This window comes from Ursus maritimus, unplaced genomic scaffold, assembly GCF_017311325.1.
Source record: "Ursus maritimus isolate PB19 unplaced genomic scaffold, ASM1731132v1 scaffold_7, whole genome shotgun sequence".
In the NCBI taxonomy this organism is placed as follows: Eukaryota; Metazoa; Chordata; class Mammalia; order Carnivora; family Ursidae; genus Ursus; species Ursus maritimus.
The window spans coordinates 28,148,028-28,165,416 of record NW_024426885.1 but is presented as its reverse complement, the minus strand read 5'-3'; the positions used below and the strand labels follow the sequence as shown (position 1 = coordinate 28,165,416).

Sequence of the window (17,389 nt, the reverse complement as noted above, 5' to 3'; positions counted from 1 at the left end):
AAATTCCTAGAAACATATGACCTCCCAAAATTGAATAAGGAAAGAGAGAAAATATGAACAGACCGACTACCAGCAATGAAATTGAGTCCGTAATAAAAAAAAAAAAAAAAACCAACTCCGACAAACAAAAGTCCAGGACCAGATGGTTTCACAAGTGAATTCTACCAAACATTTAAAAAAAGAGTTAATACCTATCCTTCTCAAACTATTCCAAAAAACAGAAGAGGAAGGAAAGCTTCCAAATTCATTCTATGAGGCCAGCATTACCCTGATACCAAAACCAGATAAAGATACTACAAAAAGAGAGCTATAGGCCAGTATCTCTGACGAACATAGATGCAAAAATTCTGAACAGAATGTTAGCAAACAGAATCCAACAATATATTGAAAAAATCGTTCATCATGATCAAGTGGTCTTTATTCCCAGGATACAACGGTGGTCCAATATTCACAAATCAATGTGATACATCACATCAACAAAGGATAAAGACCATAGGATCGTTTTAATAGATGCAGAAAAAGCACTTGGCAAGGTACGACATCCATTCATGATAAAAAACCCCAACAAAATAGGTTTAGAGGAAACATACTTCAACATAATAAGGGCAATATATGAACAACCCACAGCAAACATACTCAGGAGGGAAAAACTGAGAGCTTTCCCTCTAAGGTCAGGAATAAGACAAGTATGTCTACTCTCACCACTTTTATTCAACACAGTCCTGGAAGTCCTAGCCACAGCGATCAGACCACGAAAAGAAGTAAAAGGCATCCAAATCGGTAAGGAAGAACGAAAACTTTCATTACTTGCAGATGGTATGATACTACATATAGAAAATCCTAAAGACTTCACACACACGCATACACGCGTGCACGCGCACACACACACACGTACTACAACTGATAAATGAATTCAGAAAGGTTGAAGGATAAAAAAATCAATATACAGAAATCCATTGCATTTCTATACACTAATAATGAAGTAGCAAAAAGAGAAACAATCCAATCTAACTCAACACCCAAAAGACCAAATAATCCAGTTAAGAAATGGGCAGAAGACCTGAACGGACATTTCTCCAAAGACGACATTCAAATGGCCAACAGACACATGAAAAAAATGTTCAACCTCACTCGGCATCAGGGAAATACAAACCAAAACTATAATGAGATACCACCTCACATGGGTCAGAATGGCTAAAATTAACAAGTCAGGTAAGAATGCGGAGAAAGGGGAACCCTCTTACACTGCTGGGGGGAATGCAAGCTGGTGTGGCCACTCTGGAAAACAGTATGGAGGTTCCCCAAAAAGTAAAAAATAAAACTAACCTATGATCAAGCAATTGCCATACTAGGTATTTACCCAAAGGATAAAAACATAGTGATCCAAAGGGGCATCTGCACCCCAACGTGTACAGCAGCCATGTCCACAACAGCCAAACTATGGAAAGAGCCCAGATGTCTATCAGCAGACGAAGGGATAAAGAAGATGTGGTATATACAATGGGATACTACTCAGCCATCAAAAAATAAAATCTTACCATTTGCAATGATGTGGATGGAACTAAAGGGTATTATGCTAAGTGAAATAAGTCAGAGAAAGCCAATTATCATATGATCTCACTCATATGTGGACTTTAAGAAACAAAATAGAGGAGCATAGAGGAAGGGAGGGAAAAATAAGACAAAATCAGAGAGGGAGACAAACCATAAGGGACTCTTAACTCTAGGAAACTGAGGGTTGCTGGAAGAGAGGGAGGTGGGGGGATGGAGTAACTGGGTGATGGGCATTAAGGAGGGCACTTGACATAATGAGCACTGGGTGTTACATGCAACTGAAGAATCACTAAACTCTACCTCTGAAACTAATATGCTATATGTTATTTACATTTAAATTAAAAAATTAAAAAACAAGGGAAAAATGCAACAACAAAAAAACCAATCCCATTTACAACTGCAACAAAAATAATAAAATACCTAGAAATAAACTTAACCAAGGAAGTGAAGGACCTGTCTTCTGACAACTACAGAACACTGGTGAAAGAAATTGAAGATGACACAAACGGAAGGATATTCCATGATCATATTGTTACAGTGTCCATACTACCAAAAGCAATCTACAGATTTAATGCAATCTCTATCAATGTACCAACAGCATTTTACACAGAACTAGAAAAAACAATCCTAAAATTTGTATAGAACCACAAAAGACCCCAAATAGCCAAAGCAGTCTTGAAAAAGAACAAAACTGGAGGTATCACAATCCCAGATTTCAAAATATTTTCAAGATACATTACAGGGACGCCTGGGTGGCTCAGTCGGTTAAGTGTCTGCCTTCGGCTCAGGTCATGATCCCAGGGTCCGAGCCCCATGTTGGGCTCTCTGCTGTGCGGGGAAGCCTGCTTCTCCCTCCGCCTGCTGCTGCTCCTGCTTGTGTGCTCCCTCTCTCTGATAAATAAATAAAAATCTTTAAAAAAATATTTATTTAAAAAAAGACACTACAAAGCTGTAGTAATCAAAACAGTATGGTACAGGCACAAATATAGGCGCAAGATCAATAGAACAGAATAGAAAGCACAGAAATAAATCCATGATTATATGCTCAATTAATCTTGGACAAAGGAGAGAAGAATACACAATGGGAAAAAGTCTGTTCAACAAATGGTGTTGAGAGGGGTGCCTGGGTGGCTCAGTCGTTAAGTGTCTGCCTTCAGCTCAGGGCGTGAACCTGGCGTTCTGGGATCGAGCCCCACATCAGGCTCCTGCACTAGGAGCCTGCTTCTTCCTCTCACACTCCCCCTGCTGTGTTCCCTCTCTCACTGGCTGTCTCTCTGTCAAATAAATAAATAAAAATAAAATCTTTAAAAAAACAAAAAACAAACAAAAAAAATGGTGTTGAGAAACCTGGACCACTTTCTCACACATATACAAAAATAAACTCAAGATGGATTAAAGACCTAAGTGTGAGACCTAAAACCATAAAAATCCAAGAAGAGAACACAAGCAGTAATTTCTCTGGCATCAGCTGCAGCAACATTTTTCTCTGTCTCCTGAGGCAAGAGGAAAGAAAGCAAACTATAAACTATTGGGACTACACCAAAATAAAAAGCTTCTGCACAGCAAAGGAAACAGTCAACAAAACTGAAAGACAACTTACTGAATGGGAGAAGATATTTCCATATTACATATCCAATAACAGATTAGTATCCAAAATATATAAAGAATTTACACAACTCAACATCAAAAAAACCCAAATAATCCAATTAAAAATGGGTAGAAGACATGAACAGACATTTCTCCAAAGAAGACACAAGGATGGTCAACAGATGCATGAAGAGATGTTCAATATCATCATCATCGGGGAATGCAAATCAAAACCACAATGAGATCCACCTCACACCTGTCAGAGTGGCTAACATCAAAAACAAGAAACAAGTGTTGGTGAGGATGTGGAGCAAAAGGAACCCTCGTGCACTGTTGGTGGAATGCAAACTGGTGCAGCCGCTGTGGAAAACAGTATGGCGGTTCCTCAGAAAGTTAAAAATAGAGCTATCATATGATCCAGTAATTCCATTACTGGGTATTTACCCAAAAAATACAAAAACACAAATTCAAAGGGGTACGTGCACCCCTATACTTACTGCAGCTTTACAATAGCCAGATTATGGAAGCAGCCCAGGTGTCCATCAACTGATGAATGGATAAAGAAGATGTGTATGTACACAATGGAACATTACTCAGCCTTATATAAAAAAAGAATGAAATCTTACTATTTGCAATAACATGGATGGACCTAGAGGATATAATGCTAAGTGAAATAAGTCAGAGAAAGACAAATACCATATGATTTCACTCATATGTGGAATTTAAAAACAAAATGAACAGGAGCACCTGAGTGGCTGAGTTGGTTGAGCGTCTGTCTTCGGCTCAGGTCCTGTGATCGAGCCCCACGTCAGGCTCCCGGCTCAGTGGGGAGTCTGCTTCTCCCTCTGCCTGCAGCTCCCCCTGCTTGTGCTCATGTGCTGTCAAATAAATAGGAATCTTTATATATATAAAGAATCAAATGAACAAAGCAAACGAAGACACAGATTCTTAAGAAAACAAACTGATGGTTGGTTACCTTACCAGAGGGCAGAGGGATGGGGAGATGGGTGACACGGATGAAGGGGGTTAAGAGCACACTTACCATGATGATGGCTGAGTCATGTGCAGAACCGCCGAATCACTATAGTTTACGCCTGAAACGCTTATAACACTGTATGTTAACTATACTGGAATAAAGATTTTTTAAAAAAGGCTTTCTGACACTTGAAGATATTAAAGTAAAAGTCTGTAAAAATGCATAAAGGAATTGGCTGTAGGAAGCACTCCATTTCCATAGTATTCCTTTTTACTTCCTAGGCGAGTAATAGATTATGCTGTAGAATTCACCTGCTGCTGTGTAAAAAGCAGCCACTTAGGAAAGAAGTTGCAAACAGAAACGAAAGGGGGTCTATGTAAAGGCAGGATTTCTTTATATAAAATGAGCAGAAAAATAAAGTTTCAGGAAGAAAAGAAAAATTGACTAGTTTGGTTTTTACTGAACTTAAAAAAATGGACTAATATTAGAGCTCCTTTCTTCAATCAAGGCCTTGGTCGCCCTATTGGTTAGTTACCTTGGTCCCTGCTGTGATAGCCTCTACCTCACCACCACGGTCACCGGTTTCAGATCCACTTACTCTCTTCTTGGCTTCCCCTGTGAACGATGGGCTCTGCTGGAGCAGCAAACTTCGGGACACTTGCTGCTTAAGCTCACAGCCACTCACTCCTCTCTGGCAAACTTTGTGGGAATCCTCCTGTAGGGATTGCCAAGTTATCCAGTCATTGTACATCTAGACAGATTTCTCTGTCTAGACCTGGTGCTAACAACATTGTCAGCTGGCTCTTTGCTGTTAGCACTCAACTGCAGGTAAACTGTGATCTGCTTTGTCAGGGTTTACGTTCCGGTATCATAAAGTCACCTCCTAGCCCCATAGAGACCTGCCTGGCTGAGACATTAGTTCCGATCTGTAAACCAATCACGCTTTCGCTAGCTTTTCGTTTTCCTTCATCAAGGGTCTCATTTTCCTGCATCCTTAATTTCAATGTTCATGGTTGACCCAAATCCTTTTGTTTTAGCCGGACCTAGAGTAGGGGTATGGCTCAAGGGCCGAATCTGGCTTCCTGTTTTTGTAAATGGAGATTTGCTGAAACACAGCCCTGCTCACTTGTTTCTGGATTATCCATGCCTGCTTTGGGGTTACAATGGCAGAGCTGAGGAGCTGTGACAGACTGTATGACCTGCCAAATCTAGAATGTTTACTATCTGGCCTTTTACAGGAAAGGTCTGCTGACCCCTATTCCAGAATCACCAGCAGTGTAGCCTGAACTGGATCATGTTTCCCTTTCCAAAAAGATCATTTGCCTCAGAAATATCACATGGCTTCCTACCTACAACCGATAGAATAATGGTCCCCAAAGATATTCATGTTCTAAGTCTCAAAACCCAGGAGGATTTATTTACCTTACCTAACAGAAGGGACTTTGTGGATATGATTAAGGATATGGAGATGACCTTACCCACATGGGCCCAATGTCATCAAAAGGATCCCCATACGAGAGGCAGGAGGGTCTGCTGGAATGAAGATGATGTGATGACGGAGACACGAAGACACTATGCTACTGGCTTTGATGCTGGAGAAAGGGGCCATACGCCAATGCAGGCAGCTTCTAGAAGCTGGAAAGGGCAAGGAAACAAATTCTCTCCTGAAGCCTCCAGTAGGAGCCAGCCCTCCTGACATGGTGACTCTGGCCCGGTGAGGCTCATTTTGAACTTTTGACCTCCAGAATTGTAAGATAATAGATTTGTGTTGTTTTTAGGCCACACACGGTAGTAATTTGTTGTAGCAGCCATGGGAAACCAATACAATAACCTGCGTCCAAGTAGGTCTGATAAAATGGCCAATATTCTCCAACTGAAGTTGGTTTAATAATTCATGATCGTCATGAATCCTGTTGTTTGAATTTGTGGAGGACTAGGCCATCTTTTAGCCCCGCGCGTGCCTGTCATCCCTTCTAGCAAACTGCAAAGATCTTATTCAGCATCATCCTTTTTTGGAGGTTCTCTTTTCTTGATCTCAGTTGAGAGGTTGTAGGAAGGTCCCTTGTTAAAGTAAGACACGGGGATTCCAACAACAAGAGGAGGCTGTGGGTAGATCAGCAGTCTCTCTCACGTCCCTGATCCTGGACCGAGGAGTGGCTGCCATGGGAAAGGTTTGGAGCTTGAACCTTGGGGTCTCAGGGACAGCTAGGCTCGGCGGGACACAGGCAGTGCCTTGTACCATGGTCTAAGTCTGCAGACCCCCGATCTGCCGTGGATTCCCATGCTTCTCCCTGCTCCCAATCAACGTTTCCTGACTGAACACCCCGCTGTTGCCCTAACCAGAACATTCGCTCCCTCCCACCACGCTACCAGAACTTACTCTGGGAAGACACTAAATTGGCTCCTTTCTCTTTGAGGGTCACCTCGGAGGGGTATTAAGGAATAGATAGCCCTAGGTAACTTGCAAGGCCCCCAGTTTGTTGTTGAATACTCCCTCTTGATACAGGCAAAATAGTAATACTGATCTTCAGTAACGATGGAAGAAGATTCCAGTGGGCTGGGTGAGACAGAGCAAGGGCTCTGCTGTACCTGACACAGGTGTGACAGTAAAAGCTCCGTTGATACAATGTATTAATAGGCAGAAGAGCTCAAAATCCCCAGTTGTACCAGTTGTGGCAACTAGAGAAAGGATTTAGAATGACGTGCGTACATCTTGAGGTTTCTTGGTCCTCGGGTCTAAGGTTCTCCACGTGGAACAACTGTGTTCTTCTAGGGCCAGTTTGTATTCCTGACCCTGAAACAAAACCCACATAAACAGAGTCCTAGTTTCACAACGAATTAAAACAGAGTGACACAAAATTCAATCCTTATTGGAACCATGTACTCCTAGGGCTCACACTGCACAAAAAATTTACACACGTCATCTTGGTTCTCACAAAAATCTTGAGATGAAAGCCAGAAATCTAGACTGTAGCGATGGCAGTCCTCACCACTGCTCTGTTCTCCTAGGACTCTTGGATAAAAGCACAACTGAAGAGCTACCTCCAGGCAGGAAAGGGAGAAAGTTCACGAGAGGAAGCAAGCAGACAAGCCGGATTTAGAAATTTTCTCCAATAACTTTTCCTTCTGTTGTATCTGAGACATCCGACACCCTTTCCTTCCATGGGTCTTAGAACTCTTACTTTTCTGACAGTAGGAAGTTCCATTTAAAAAATTGCCTTTGGAGCGCCTGGGTGGCTCAGTTGGTTAAGCGTCTACGTTCGGCTCAGGTCATGATCTCAGAGTCCTGGGATTGAGCCCCATGTCAGACTCTGCTCAGCAGGGAATCTGCTTCTCCCTCTCCTTCTGTGCTCTCGCTCTTGCTTTCTCTCTCAAGCAAATAAAATCTTTTAAAAAAAAAATTGCCTTGACAGATGGTTCTCAAATTTTGCTGTGCACACAAATCATGCCAGGATCTTGAGCCCTGGGACGCCTGGCAGGTACCTGCATTTCCAGCATCTTCCAGGTTATAGTGATGCCGCTGGGCTGAAGGCCACACTTGCAGGAGCAAGACAAGCAGACACCTAGCGTTTGAAACATCTTTTCATAAACCTGCTTCCATCCCAGGGATCTCCCTTTAGCCAGTGATTCCATCGTTTCTTCAATTTCATAGTCTTTATAGGATGCTTTTTGCCACTCTCAAGCAGTCTGATTCCCAAAACAGTTACCTCTTTCCTGACTAATTAGATTTTCTTGCCTTTGATCTGTCCTCCCTCTCAATCATCCTGTTAGCTTTTAGCTTTCCTAAAACAGGCAATCCATTTCAGAACCTACCAGAGTTTCTTATTACCAGACTCTTCAAATCTAAATTCCTTGACTTGGACCTCGAGGCTCTCCAATTTATTACTATGCAACAGGCAGTATTCTAGCACTCTCCATGTCCTAACTCATTCAATCCTTACAACAACCCATGATGTGGGTAGTATTACCATCTACGTTAGATGAGGAAGCTGAAGAATGGGTTGGGTAAGTTGCCAAAGTCACAAAGCTCTTAAGTATCTGAAGCCAGACAGTCTGGCTCCAGAACAAGGTGGACTCAGCTAGAGAACCCGAGACCCAAGTTTCAATTCAGGATCCATCAAACGCTTAATGTGTGGCTTGGGGAAGTCACAATGTCACTAGATCCCATTTTCCTAGTCCGTAAAGCAAGAGTTGGTCTAGCCGATCTATAGATTTCTCTTCCTCAGAGCCCACCTATTCCATCATGTTTTCTCTCCCTTCACGGTATCAGGCAATTGCTTCACGGTCCCCCCCACAGAGCCCCCCCGCAGCCAGTGCTCCTGCTACTTCTCCCCCTCCCGCCCCCACCCTCGCCCAGCTGCTACCCCATGCCTTACTTCATCCTAGGGCGTCAGTCTCCACCTCTGTGGTATCAGGAAAGCACTTACCTTGTAGGGATTCCAGTTCAGAGCCTTCAGTTCTTCTGCTAGGATTTTATAGTGTAAAACAGCTTTAAAAAACAGGCAATCACCTGCATTATGCACATCTTTTGATGGTACAGGAATTCTGTTGAAATTATGTTTGACAAAATGAATTTTTGACTTGAATTTCTTCAGTTAGCCTCTCCCATTTTCTGGAATCTCGCCATTGTTTTGAATTGTCAAAAAGCTACCCTCAGAAATCCAATAAGGTTCAGGCTAAACACACGGACGGAAATCAAGAAAACATACACATGGCCCTTAGAAATGCCTTTATTTATAAAATAACTACTTAAATATAAACATCTCTAAATATAAACACTATTCACAAGAGACTCGCGTTGCTGCCTTCTGACCGAACCGCAGACACACAGGGCTAAGGGGTCCACAGGTGTCTCCCACTTCATCAGGATTTTAAGGCCAAAGGTGCACTTGAAGGAGCAGGGGCTGTAAGACAAACTTCTTTCTTAAGACAAACTTCATAGTTCTCTATTCCCAAGTAGGCCTCATACCTGGGGCAGACCTCAGGAATAAGAGCCCTGCTTAAAGAGCGTTTTCAGGGGGAGATTCTTTGTGTAAGGGTTAGCAAAGATATTCCTGAGGGCAGAGGGAGGTACGATCAGGCACTTTAGAGTCTGTTTGGCTTAGACTACGGTCCCTGAAGCGTGGAGGTTAGTGGTGAACAGAGACTGCTTATTTCCAAGTCTTGGATAAGCTACCTCTGGGACGGCGTCCCCGCATCCCTACAGTGCACAAGCTTTATGCCTTCTGCCTCTGTGGACAGTCGTGTGCATGAAGGAGAAAGGCCTCCAGTCTTCCACCAGGCCGGACCAGTTGCAGCTCACCGCAGGGCGAGTTCTTCCCATGGGGTGGCTGGAGCTCTGGTCTTGTTCCCCTGGCAAAAGCTGTCAGCTGTTGGGTTAAGGGTGAAGGGCCAGGAGAGATCACACACAGACTCGATAAAGCAGAGTGACTGTCAGAAAGGGGTAGATGGTTGTACACCTGAAAGGGGAGAGAACCATTCGTAGAAAGGTTGAAGGGAAATAAAACCCTAAACGCTTTTTAAAAAAAGAACACAACTGAATTTTGCCTAGCCAATCTGGAAATGCAGTATTTGAAAGATTACAGATGGTAGTATTTAGGGACTTTCAGAAATTCGGGGCGGGTGTGTATGGGGAATGTGGGCTAAACACGGAAGTGCTGAAACACCAGATTTGGCACAATCTCAACAAACTCCTTGCCATGTGTAGAGGCACAGTCTACAAGGGCTCCCAGAGAATTCTCTTCATCCGAGTCAGTTTCTGGTCGTTTGTTCGTGGAGCATGGGAACACCCCAAACTCAGTGTGGTACAACCCACGCCGACGTCTTCTCATGCTGGAGCACAGCTTCCAGCATACATCGGATACTGGTCTTCCCACTGGAAATTTCTCAATTCCAAAGGCTGACCCAAGACTTGCCTTTCTTCTCACGGTCACGGAATCATTCACAAGCCCCAGGGGCCATTTCAAATTCTAGAAAGTCTAGTGAGCATCAAAGTTGACAACGCAATGGCAGAAAACAAGACTCATCTCGTGCCCTGCGCCGTGCCGTGGTGAAACAATGCCTGTGATCCAGGAGCAGGTGCCGCTCGCGGGGCGACCAGAACCCTTCAGCAGAAGGAAAGTGAAGGCAGCAAGGTTGAGCGGGCGGCAGAGCAGGCTCACGTATATTCAGTTTTGCGGATATAATTGGATGGAACATAGCCCTTCTTCCCATTAACTTCGGCTAACCACCACTCGGTATTTCCCGTAACATCTTTAAACTCCAGGATCTTGAGTCTCTGATTGGCTGACACACTCAGCTCATTTGGGTTCCGTGCCTTGAAGGTATAGACAGCAAAATAGACCTGTGAGAGGGGGAGAAAGTGAGTTGGGAAATGGGAAACTGCTTGGAGCAATACTGCCCAGCAGAACTTCGTGTAGTGATAGGAATGTTCCCTACCTGCCCTATCCGATATGGCAGCCTCTAGCCACATGTGGCTATCAAGCACTTGAAGTATGGCCAGTGAGACTGAGGCACTTAATTTTAAATTTTATTTAATTCTAATTCAATTTAAATAGCTACATAGGGTTGGTGGCTATCATAACGAACAGGGCAGATTCCAAAGAAAACCAAAATTCATGTCCTTTTACTCTTTCAGAGTTGCCTTAAAAAGTAGAAGGAATCTTCAGCCAATATGGCAGATGGGTGGTGCTCGGTGATCGGGAGGGGAAGCCACGAGGCCCATGGGGGCACAAGAATGAAAACACACTCTTAGGACTTGGAGGAATCAATGAAGCTAGAAGTGAGCTTTTTAAACAAAATCAGCATCAAAAAAAGGGCCATCTTCTCCTTCCACATGTCTAGAAAAAGTGTCCACTGATGGGCCCAGAACTCGGATGTCTGTCCTGGGCAGCAGATAATGACAGAATCACCAGAGAAACAGGCAGGCCCTACCCTCATCTGTAGCTCTGAGGAATGTGGCACAGAAAGGCCGAGCTGAGAAGCTCATGTGAAAACTGGTCTTTTGGAATCCAGGGCTCGGCAGAGGCAAATAGCTCCACAACCCAGGACACGTCGGAGTCTCTCAAAGGCAACCCTGATGGAGACAGGCTCACAGACAGATGGTATAAGACACCCACGGAAACTCCCTGCTGCAAGAGGGGGCACAGGCAGCAAGTGGGTGAACAGGGCTTCCTCAGCCGTGAATGTGAAAGTGACTTTAAAACAGGTAGGTTTAATATGTTCAAGATACAAAAGCTATACTCAAATTCATAATACAAAAACAGGCCATTATGAAAAGAATGGGAAAAACTGAAACAGAGTCAGAATGTTATTTCTAAATTCCAGGGAGAAAAATACAGCTCTTTGAATAAAAAACTAAATAGATGGGATAAATGGTGGACTTTATACAATGAGGAATTATGAGCTGGCAGAGTGGAAACGATTTTCCATGACAATGCCACAGCAGAAGGGGCCCGGAAAGAGCCCGGGAAGGGTCAGCCACAGAAGGTGGCCAGCCGGTGCGGACGCGCTCACTCTTACAGCGCGTTTCCGTGTGTGCTTTGCAAGACCGGCCCGCGAGCCCGGCGCACATCCGCACCCAGGCCCGGCGGCCCCCAGGCTCCCAGTACCGCCCCCAACGCTCCCGCCGCCGCCACACGGTGACCAGGGCGCTTACCTGGTTGCCTTCTGCCTCCCGGCTTTCTGGCTCTTCCTTTTTGTCCTCCAGAGACGGGGTTGCTCTCGTACACCCTTTCGTGAGGTCTCTTCCCTGCCCGCCTCGCGCTGGTAGGGAGCACCCGACCGTTTCCGGGCGCCTGGAGTTTCTGTAGCTCCCGCCGGCCGGCGCGGGCTGGCGAAGGGCGCTGGCGGCCTCCGCAAAGTCCCATGACCTGGGCTGGGGGCTGGAGTCTGGGTCTGAGGGGCATCTGGAAGGACTGCTCTCTGAACAACCCAAGTTGAAGGACGCACCGAGGGTTTCTTGGTCCAGTTCCTTCGATGCAGTTGCCTCTTGAGGCTGTTTCTGGCAAGACCCTGAGGTGAAGGACACAGCCATGCTGCCGGGACTGAAGGTCAAGGCGCTGCTGCTGTTCTGCCGCGGGAACCGGGGGGAGGAGCTGCTGGGCTCCGACTCGGTGGAGGAGTGGCTGCCGACGGAGACGTCCGAGTGGCTGCGGCGGGCGTTGTAGGGCTTCAGGAAGGAGCTGTACACAAAGCCTTTGGTGACTACGGGAGGAAAAACCAACAGGAGAGCTTTTAATGGAAGGGACGGCGGGCGGTCAACGGAGAAAAAAAAACTGTGGTTGAAAAGCTAGGCTGATAGGGAGAGACACAAAGTAAGATGCCTAGGGACAAAAATGCCGAGACATGCAATCCCAGGGGACAGCGTGGGGGGAGCGGACACAGCTCTGTCTACCTGCCAGCGCGCTCTCATTACAACCTCCTACAGCGGAGTGACAGGGGCCCCTGCGGAGATTCGAGAAGGAATACAAATGGCCACTGAGGATGAGCATCCGAGGAAAATTTAACAGGGTATCTACACCATGGAAACAAAGGCTAGGAGAGACTTAACTAAGGATGTGTTCAGACATACGGAGCCTGGAAAAGGGGATTTTAAAAACCATCCTCGCAGTGACCGGGCCCCTCAGATATGGCTGCCGGCCTTTTATCCGCCCGGAGCCCTTGACTCTCGGCTTCTGGTCTGGGAACGTGGTGGACATACTGCGAGAACAGTCTAAGGTAGGAAGCGGTTTATCGGGGTATGTACAGAGCACACGATCGCTTTAATAAATTGCCTAAGACGATGACAGAGGGGGGCCCTCAGCTCAACCTTTTAAACCTAAAACACTGAAATCCTTGATCCACGGGAACATTTTTTTATAATATTAAGAAAGAAGTATCTGTCAAGGCAGGGACCCAGCACACGTAACCTCCATGCGAGCAAGGGCCATCTCGGTCTTCACCGTCCTGTGTCTTCTGTACCTAAAAATATGCTGGCACACTTTTGTTACACCTGCTGAATGGGGGGGTCCCCTGGGCAGATGGCGAGGGGCAGAAGGTCTAACAGCTGATCCTAAGACTGTGGGCTTCCTGACGCCACTCAGCAGGATGGCGTAGATAAAAGCCCCAAGGGTGGGACAGCTTCTTGGGCAGCCTGGATCTTTACTAGAAGTCCTTCTGTGAGCCCATCGGTGGCTTCCCCTGCCCATCGCCCTCCAACCTTGCCTTCCTCTCCCACTGCCAATCTCCAATCTTCTGGGTAAGCAGGAAGGGATGCGGGGGCGGGGGTGCGGGAATCCACAAAATACTTTCAAACTGAGAATGTCACAATTTTCCATTCCGGTGGTGTGATCAGAGACGGTTATGTACAGGCCCACAGTCCTTCTTTAAAATGCTGAGGACCAGATGGGTTTTGGAATTCAGACTTTGTGAATTTGGGAAAAGTAATCAAGTACGTACCCGGTTTATGGCATGATATCTCCAGCAGGGTCTGGGTCACCACCTCCTAATTAAACCCATTAATGTTTCTATAATGTGTGACTGTTCACATCAAAAAAGAGGCGTAACAATCATAAACAGCCTCACAACGCTTTGCTCAGATTTTCCTACCAAATAAGTTCAGATCAGGGATGGTTTTGGCAAATGAGTTCTGGGGGTTGCCCTTTGTTTTTCAGAGCTTTTTGGATTTTTGGAATCGTGGAGAAATGACATGGATTATTATTTTTACTTTTCTTTAAATTCTGTACCCAACAAACCCTCCAACCCCCACCACCACCCCTGCTAGAAAAAAAGCTGTAAGCTATTTTTAAAGCCATTCCCCAGTCATGAGGTAAAACTGGTATGGAACAAAAAACTCAAAAAGCAAACAAAAAATCCTTTCCTATAGGTTTTAAATTCACATGCTCTCAAAACCCATGTACAGAGCTTGGAAGAGGGCAGCTTCTTTCGTGGCTCACTTAGGACAGGTTGAGAGGGCCCGGGCCCCGGGGCCTCTGAGGCCCAAAGAGCTGTAAACCATGGCAAGATCCTGCAAGGTAAGAAACGGAGCCCTCTCTGGAATTTGTAAAAACAAAAACAAAACCGAAGACAGGGTTTGTTTTGATAATGACTTGGGCACTACACTCTCCCAAAATGGGCAAGAACTTGTAAGGTTATTTTTCCCCTTTAATCAAAGACTCTCTCTTTTTTTTTTTTTTGGCCTAGATAGGATTCGGGTACAGCCAGAAATAACTTCTTCCTCATTTAGAGTTAGAGTAATCTGAGGTCTAACTTTCCTACCTCCATTGTCAATCAGCCAGCGGTTCTGACTGCCCATGGGGTCCTTTTTTTTGATCACGCCCACCAGGTCACCTTCCAGAAGTGAGACATCTAAGTCTTGAGCGGCGTTGAAGTTCCGTTCTGCTTGGAAGAGTTTTTCAGGGGGATACCTTGCCAGGAGGGAGGCCCGGAGTTCTTCCGACTGCAGCATGTAACTTGGCTGCGAGGCAACACAAGAGATACGATCGACAAGAGCCCTCCCCGGCCACCAGCCCAGCGGCCATATTTAATCCCAACTCACAGGCTGAGTCTCAGAAAAGGGGGCAATGACAGCCAGCCACTCGCTACTCCCATGGGATGTTTTCATGCCTGAGTCAGTCCAGGTGGCTGGGTAAAAATCATGGTCTTAGTTCATGCTTTAGTGCCTTGGTAGCTATTAGGAAAATTTAACACACACTTAAGTTTCATATCTGTTTATCTTGTGACAAAAAATGTGATTAAAGTGCCACGTGGGGCGCTGGCTGGCTCAGTCGGTAGAGAGTGCAACTCTTGATCTTGGAGTTGTGAGTTTGAGCCCCACACTGGGGGTAGAGATTACTTAAAAATAAAGTCTTAAAAAAAAAAAAAGTGCCACCAAAAGAGTCAAAATATCTAAGTAATATTACAAGATCTTCTTCTATTTTGCTATATGAATTTAAACAACTGAGACTTTCCTTGACTTCCCTATCTATATAAAACGATTACTATTCGTAAGGATTAGAAAAAATAAAGGTAACAATAAATTTGATTCTCCCTTTTAAGGTAATATAAATTAATGCCTGTGAGATTATCTGGAGCGAACTGTGGTAAACAGAGATCAATAATCTTTTCGATTATGGCCCCACATAATCTGGAGTATCTTATCCTACTTTTCAAAATATGGCAAAATTGAGTTCTAAAAGCATGAAACTCCAGGTAAGAAAGCAGTCAGCCATGAACAGTTTGGCCATGTATCAGATAAGTACCTTTTCTTTCTTTTTCTTTTCCAAAGATTTTATTTTTATTTATTTGACAGAGAGAGCGAGCAAGTGAGAGCACACAAGCAGGGAGAGCAGCCGACAGAGGGAGAGGGAGAAGCAGACCTCCCGCTGAGCGGGGAGCCTGACGGGCCGATCCCAGGATCCCGGGATCATGACCCAAGCCGAAGGGAGAAGCCCAATGGACTGAGCCACCCTGGTGCCCCAGATAATTACCTTTTCCAATACATGATCAAACGCGGGGAAGCCTGGCAGAATTAACATACCCTTAAATCAGTTTTCTTAATTAACCGGTCAAAGTATTAATATTAATCCTTTGCGAACTCCATTCACTGTATAGATTAAGACCTGAGAACGCTTTCCAGAAGGTGTTTTGACGTGCATAGCGAGTGTGAAAAAGCTCCGGGCGGTCACCAGGTGACCAGCCTTATCAGCCGCGATGCTGAGAGAGGGAGCCCAGGACAGATGAGAGAACTCACGACCTTAACCTGCCATGAACCTGCTGGGGGCAGAGCGGGGTCCATCGATAACCACGAGGACAGCTTAGTGGGCGGCGCTTACTACGGGCCGGGCCACCTCTAAGTGCCTTACGCCTGCGCACTCATCTGAACGTCGCAGTACCTCGCCCATGGAAGTAGGATACCCGGGTTCTAGAGACGAGCAAGAGGCTGAGCGGCCCGCTCCGGGACGCGGGGCGAGTCACCTTCCAAGCCGGGCCTGAACCCCGCAGCTCCCACTCTCAGCCAAGCCCCCTCTTGGGCCCCCCACTCACCAGGCCCAGGAGTGGCTTCCGGGCCGACTGGCGGTCCACGGTCCTCCTCTCAAACGGCTTCCTGGCCGCCGGAAGCGACTCTGGGAAGAAGGTGAAAACCTGGAGCTGCTGCAGGACCCGGCTGTGCTCCTCATGGAAGATGGCGATGAGGTTTCCCTCTCTGCCGGCGACTTTAAGCAACTGGAGTGCGCGGGCGGCGAGAGAGGGAGGGAGAGGGAGGGAGAGAGAGGGAGAGAGAGAGAGAGAGAGAGAGAGACACCGCGGATGAACGATCCCAGGCCCGGCCCGCAGCCCCGGCTCAGCTCCCCCTCGCTGGGCGGCGGGCCACCCGGCCTGGGGGGCACAGCTCCCGCGCCCCCACCGGCCAGCCCCCCGCAGGCTGGCTCTCCCGGCTGCTCAGGGAGGAAAGGGCCGCTTGGAAGCCACAGGCCCCGGCGGGGGATGGAGAATTCCAAGTCGGACGGGCTTGACCTAACGACCCGCTTAATCTCTCTAGTTCGGAGGCGCTCTCCAGCCACCCAAGTGCGCCTCCCCAGGAGGACACGGGGCGAGCCCCCAGACTCCTCCAGGCGGGGGGCCGGCGGCCGCGGTCACGCACCGACAGCAGCGGCTTGAGCTGCTCCAGCGCGCGGCGCACGAAGTCGCAGTGGGCCTCGGCGTAGCCGTGCACGCAGTTGGCGAACAGCCCCTGCGCGAACTGGTGGAACTTGGGCAGCTCGTCCAGCAGCTGCGCGTTCAGGGCCTCGTAGTTGTTGCGGGCCGACTGGAGCTCCTCCAGGGTCTTCTTGTCCTTTAGCTTCTCCGCCCGTTCCGTGCAGTTGTAGAAGTCCAGAAGCTTATCGAAGCGTTTCTGCACCAGCTTGTGGGGCCCCGTGAACATGCTCAGCAGCTGATTGAGGGGAGAGATGACCAGCCGCTCTGTCCTCTCCTTCTGTGGGGACGAGAAAATCACACGGCTCGGCTGTTCCCTACCCCATATTTAGGGCTTCTGAGAAATAACGGACATAACGCCAGGTTCAGGTGCACGACACGAGGATCCAGTATTTGTATACACCGCAGAACGACCAGCACAGTAAGCCCAGTGAACACCCGTCACCACGCGTTTGTCCTGCTCTGAAATGGCCTTCAGGCGGATCTGTGATACCCTGTACCACCTGCTTTGCTGCTACGCACCAGCTAAACCCGAGCGGGTCGAACGGTGTTCTACTTACCCGCCCCCAGACGGACTCACGCATTTTTACAGCACGT

General features: G+C 46.8%; 1 protein-coding gene across 2 annotated transcripts in view; it reads right to left on the bottom strand.

The window, feature by feature from the left end:
• Window positions 1-8,831: 8,831 nt before the first annotated feature.
• LOC103658903 (dynamin binding protein) overlaps window positions 8,832-17,389 on the bottom strand; it is a 69,111-nt gene continuing 60,553 nt past the window's right edge. For both annotated transcript variants that reach the window (XM_040624153.1, XM_040624154.1), the window contains 5 exons: window positions 16,740-17,072; window positions 16,142-16,321; window positions 14,375-14,573; window positions 11,775-12,322; window positions 8,832-10,460 (listed from right to left, as the gene is read on the bottom strand). In XM_040624153.1, the coding sequence (XP_040480087.1) occupies window positions 10,275-10,460; window positions 11,775-12,322; window positions 14,375-14,573; window positions 16,142-16,321; window positions 16,740-17,072 (1,446 nt within the window). In that variant the 3' untranslated portion in view covers window positions 8,832-10,274. The remainder of the gene's footprint in view (window positions 10,461-11,774; window positions 12,323-14,374; window positions 14,574-16,141; window positions 16,322-16,739; window positions 17,073-17,389) is intronic.